Raw genomic sequence first — 6,000 nt, 5'->3', positions numbered from 1 at the left:
TATTTTGGGGGGGGGGGGGGGGAGGAGAAAAAAAGAACAAATTAAAATTGTTCGACGAGATTGAGAGAAAGAATGGAGAAGCGAATTTGAATTGAAAAGATTTACAAGAAATTTTGAATAATCTAAATAATAATCAATTTTATTGTTTAAAAATAAAGAATGAAAAAAGATACTCGCACGATGTGCTCAATGTAAAAGTCAGCTACGTCTTACGTGACTGGATTTTGTGATTAAAAAAAATGTTCTAAATTTTGGGAATAAAAAATGTGTAGATTTTGTTTTTCTGAGTGACGAAAGATCAAACGTTGTTGCGCTAGATTTTTAGATTGTTATCTCACTTTTATTTTGACTCTTTCTTCACGATTGTTCCTCTTTCCTCTATCCGCTACTTTCTGCCTCTTTTCTTTCTTCCTTTTGTTTTCTCGGTCATTCGTTGCTTTTTTCCTGCTTTTTCCACAGCAAAGTGGAAACTCATGTAGTTATCATTGCATCGACAAGGGACTGGCTCTCTTAAACTTTCCACGGCTCTGAAAGTTGAAAGCTTACGTGTTCAGAGATTCGATTTCGAAGCTTAGAAAATTTTCTTTTACCTTTGGGGATGAAATTATTGGAAAACATTTTTTTTTTTCGAAAATTTCATGTACTTGAAGAAAGTGCGCGTGTATGTTATTCGGATCTTTCAAAATTTATTAATTTATTTAACGATACGTTCGACTAAATTTTCTAAATCGAAAATGAAACTTCACTGCGAAAAAAATTCTAAGGAATAATTTGACGCAATGTAAAAAAAATGATTGATAACCGATCGATTATTCAATGAACCATCTAATCTTAAGCACTCCTCGGACAAGGTACCAAAAGGGGGCTTCTACCTTTTCTTTCCCCTCGTGCATTCATAAAATCAAAGAAATCTCTCATAATGGTAACAGCCAGTATACCTATATCTAAGCACTACTAAAACTTCAGTGAAATATTTAATTCACCTTTTGTCGCTACGTGAAGTGAACGTTAACGAGCCGGAAGCGAAGCTTAACGAAGCGAAAATTCGATTGGAAAAAAAAACGGGTCTGTTTTTCGGGCAAAAAATATGTCCACCCTTCCCAAGAGACAGTAATAAAAATTTATTCTATAGCGTATGGTAAAATTAAAAGACACTTTCGATTTGATAAAAAAAAAGGATAAACCTAACCTAACAATAAAAGTAGAAATTTTTAAGGAAAAGCTCGAAAATTTTTTAAAAATAATTATAACAATTTCAAAAATGCAATGTCACGTGGTTTTTCCTGGTCGTCGAAAAAAAATTTATAGAAAAAAAAAACAATGTTTTCATGACTTTATGAAATATGGCAAAAGCCGAATTTCGTTCCGCGAAGGGGTAAACGCTACCCTCCATACAAGGATGTAACCGACTAAGTTTGTCCTGGCTTCGTCCTGGCTCTGCTCTCCCGTATTGATCGACCAGGTGTATGCATACAGTTTCCTATGACACCCACTGCCGCCTCTTCCGGGGCAACCTTCTATTTTCCCGGGCAGCCGTCCCGTTTCTTCCCGGAAAAGCTAACAGCTCGAAATTGATGGGATTTTACTGTCCCTACGAATTTGAATTCGTTACGCAGAGCAAATATATGAAAAAACGAAAAATTTTAAAAATAAAAAAATTAACCCGGACCTAAATGGACATATAAATTACTCTTGAGAATAATTTTGTATTTTTTTTTTCCAGGAGAGAACGGACCGGGTGAAATTAACATATATTTTTTCCGTTGCCAATATGGATATTTAAATTTTTATTTTAAATAAGGGTTGAAGAGGGATAAAGTTTTTTTTTGCAAATTTATTGAAGCTTGTTCAATGCAGACAAAACCCTAGAGGAATTTTTAAGTACGATATAGGGTAGATTAAGTAAAAAAAAAAGGCAAAGGAGAAAGGTAAGATGAAGGGGGTAGGTGGTGGGGATAAAAAAAAAGTGTAAAAGACCAAATTGAACGTCTGCAATTCCATTCGCTGTACGGATTTCCTTTACCGGACTTGATTGCAACGGGCGTCTCTTCAATTCCGAGCACGCGTAACCCTGATGCAATTACCTGGTAATTAGTTTACATAAAATTACGTGAACGGGTGGAGTCGCGGGGGGGGGTTGTAGTCGAGAGGACGATTCCAACATGTCAGCATGTTGAACGCGTTTGCAGGGTGTTTGCTTGTCAGGTTATAGCGGTACGGCGTCGGGACGTCAGGTTGATTATTCCGAAAGGCGTCTATTTCCAAACGAGGAAATTGTCTCTCTTGGGGCGGTTATTATTGCGCAATTCCATGAGATACTTGGATACGTGACGGCAAGGTATACCGACAGGGGTTGGAAAATGAAAATTTAATTTTCAACAAATTTTACTGGGATTTTGAATTCGTCCGATGTAGACAAAATTTGCCCTGCCTCTGGTTACTCGTAATTCAACGTTCATCCCTTTAAGCAAAATTTCTTTTAGTTCGCAAATAATTCCGGGAATATTGACAATTGCGTATTCTGGGGCTTTCGAATTATGGTATTTTGTTAATGTCATTAGCGATCATATTTTGTTAACGTGATTTATGAACACAATGATTATTTTGATTGATATTAAACAATTTTGAAAATTTATGTATCCAAAGAAATCTACTCGCGAAATCGCTGTAGGGTAGCCAAAGATTGGAATTTTTGAAAAATTTTTCTTTGCCTGACTGAAAGTGCATCGGGAAAAGTGCATGCATCGTTGCAAATAAAAGAAAAAATAAATAAATAAAACCGAGAAGGGTGGAAAAAAGTTGGTGAGTCGTACACAAAGGGTCAACTCATATGTATGCTGGAGTACGTAGTTTTTTTATTTTTCCTTTTTTTTTCGGCACGAGGGTCATTTTATCCTGAAAATAGAGGACGCTAACAGGAGGGGTTGGGATGTTTGGATGGGTTTTTTTTAGAGAGCGATGCATTTCCGGCGGAAGCAGGTAAACTTTGAGTGCAGCTGCGCGTTCCGAAAACTTGAAAAAGCTCATAGAAATTTCCGATTTTTTTTCTGGATCGACATGTAATACGTAACGATGATACCGGGTGGTTGAAAAAACGAAGTTTGAAATTTTAATACTTTACAAAGATTTATAAATCCATTGGCAGTTATAATAATCAATCAATAACCCCGGTCACGTTGCTATCACTGATAACGAGATATTATAATTATATTACTTATAAATTTCAAACGAGTAATTCAAAAGTTCCCGGTCGATAATTTCAAAATATGCATCAAGTGCCGCGCGTCGCTTCAGAGATGGAGCTGCGATCGAGCTTAATAGTTAACGAGAAATCGAAGATCGGGATAATCGTCCCATTTGCACCTTCTGCTACTACTGTCACTCGCCATAGCACCCTTGATTTATCCCAAAAACCCACGTCACTTGCTTACCAAAGAAAAGGATCAAGTAAAGGGTGTTCAGAAAGTAATTTAAGATATAATATGCTAAGATATAATCGCACGCCATACCATCCTTGATTCATGCCGAAGACCCACGTCATTCGCTTACCAAAGAAAACGAGCAAGTAACGGGTGTTCGGAAACTAATTGAAGATATAATATGAAAAATATCACAAATAAATAACCTAAAACCTTTTTCCTCTAACTCACGAATTTCTAAGCAGGGAATAACCGTGGTTTTTTTTTCGTAAGTAGTGACGAAGGTGCGACGTTATTGTCAATAGCGTAAAAGCGTGAGCTCCATCGAGTCAATGTAATTTTATTCGCACCTTTGTTTCTCCACTTTCGTAAAACAGCCAATCGGACTATTCAAAGCCTCTACCGATGTTCTGTATAGTCTGTTCCAATACGTGAGACACGGACAGAAAGCTCATTGATGAGCTTGGACGTTTTCCTGGTTCCTCCAGACGAGTAGGAGTGAGACGGAGTGAGAGGAAAAGGCCGTTCAGACTCCATTCAGAGGGAAGAAACGATTGCGAGAGTGAGTGAAAGAGAGAGAGAGAGAGAGAGAGAGAGAGAGAGAGAGAGAACAAGTGTGATTGGGAATGAGGCGAGCGGTTGGAAGGAAAGTAGAAAAGAGAATGCTTTGGCACGAACAAACATATTGTGCTCCCTCGGGATTGGAAAATAAAGAAAATCCTGGAAGTTTCGTTCCGTTTACTAGAACTTAGTCTACTCGTTCAGTATCTCATTCATAGTCTCTCTCTCTGGATTTCCGTCATTCTATCTCTCCCTCTCTCTCGTACAAATTTTCATCGATTCCTCTTCCTACCAATGGTACCCTCTCTTAAATATTTACACGTACCCCTTGTATACTCCAGGCATATCTGTTCCTCTGTTTCTCAGGAAACAGGAAACAAACGCGGTCCACTTTGATGATCTCCTGGGATAAACTTAATGAATTGGCTGAACAATGTTTTTTTTTCTTCCTCAGTCTCCCAACTGGCTTCCACTTTCTTGTGTATCTTTTCAATTCTTCAGATCAAACCAGACAAGCAATTCCATCGTGCTGTCTCAGGCGTGGACTTTGCAGATGCTGAAGATTTGATGAATTTTCTTATTTACCTGTTTAATAAATATTTCCCATTAGTAAAAATTTATAATTTTTATTGAACATTTAATTTCTAATACACACAGTATTTTTAATCTTCTCCTTGTACCTTTTTCATTACAGAAGCAATATGGCGCACGGATCTCGACTGGGTCGTTATTCATCGTGACAGACTGGTGGTATTGAGCTTTATGAATCCGCCGGGAAATCTGAGCGGAATTACTGGATTTATAACGCCACAGCCTTACGTCACTGCACCGCCTTATGAACTCGAAACCGAAGCTATTTTATCGTCGACCACCGACTTAACGGATTTTCACCAGGAGTCTATCAGCACCGACAGCACCGAAAGCTTCATCAAGAAATTGACCAGTGCAGCCAACGTTTACAATCCTGTGACGAAATCTGCAGTGCTGCCGCCGTCCATTATTAAAACTGCAGAATTGACAACACCCAGTACAACTTCCACGACGGGATCGACCTCGACCGTGACCCCAGCACCGTCTACGACTGCGTACACCTCCACGAGGATCATTGCAACCCCTGGTATCAGTCTCAAGTCTACTGAGAAACCTAGCACTAGCCCCAGTGCGACATCTACAAAAAGCTCAAGAACTACCATTTTTGGTCAGAAACGAACCACGGCCAAGGTCATCCCCAAGAATGGTACTGCCAAGGGGAAGGCCAAGAAGAATACCTTGAAGCCTACCGCACTTAAGCTCACTCAGGTTCATAGGAGCAATCTGACCGCGCAGAGTTTACCTAGTCTGAGCAGCTTGGCAGATCTGGATAATCCTGAGAACATAAATCTGGAGTTTCACTCAGGTGAGATTGTCTGTTGCGTTGTTATGAAACTAGAGGACCTGTAGTTATAATGCAATTTTGTCAAACGTTAATTTTTGAAAATATATGTTTCAGGCGAATCTTATGGACCCATCACACTGGAGTACCTGAACTACGCCATTGCATTGGGTGTCTACTCTGTAAGATATCCAGCGGTTTTTTGGTCCTGCAATAAAGCACTAGGCACCATTTTCAGCTTGCAACTCGTCGCAAATTCCGCACAGAGCTTGTTGGCTTATGCAGGAATGTCGGTACTCTACAAGGTATGAGAAAGACAAAGAATGAAAACAGAATATTTTCACACTGTAAAACTGTCTGCGAATGATTTAACGAATGTGATTAAATTTTTTTTATTTTTAATCTTGCAGGTTCAGGTTGTCGGATTACTAAAGGTACTTCCGCATCTGCGTCATCGTACAGTCTCAACTGCCAGTACAATTTCGACATTCCTAGGAGATTCGTACTTCCTGTTAAATCCGCACGTCACGCTGGCGCTGTTCGCACTTTCATCCCTTTTGGTCCTTTGTTCCAGTATGGTCATGTACCTGTATGCTCATGGAAGGTCTGAAAAATTTCTGTATACGTTAAACTTGGTTGTTTTGGAAC

General features: G+C 39.0%; 1 protein-coding gene across 10 annotated transcripts in view; it reads left to right on the top strand.

Annotated features, from left to right (window-relative positions):
• Positions 1 to 6,000, top strand: part of LOC107266345 (protein tincar) — a 70,485-nt gene that overhangs the window by 57,428 nt on the left and 7,057 nt on the right. For all 10 annotated transcript variants that reach the window (XM_015736736.2, XM_015736734.2, XM_015736735.2 and 7 more), the window contains 3 exons: positions 4,675 to 5,376; positions 5,470 to 5,657; positions 5,763 to 5,956. In XM_015736736.2, the coding sequence (XP_015592222.1) occupies positions 4,675 to 5,376; positions 5,470 to 5,657; positions 5,763 to 5,956 (1,084 nt within the window). The remainder of the gene's footprint in view (positions 1 to 4,674; positions 5,377 to 5,469; positions 5,658 to 5,762; positions 5,957 to 6,000) is intronic.

This window comes from Cephus cinctus, unplaced genomic scaffold, assembly GCF_000341935.2.
Source record: "Cephus cinctus unplaced genomic scaffold, Ccin1 Ccin1_scaffold0307, whole genome shotgun sequence".
NCBI lineage: Eukaryota > Metazoa > Arthropoda > Insecta > Hymenoptera > Cephidae > Cephus > Cephus cinctus.
Note: the sequence above shows the minus strand (reverse complement) of the source record. Positions and strands in the feature narration are given on the sequence as shown.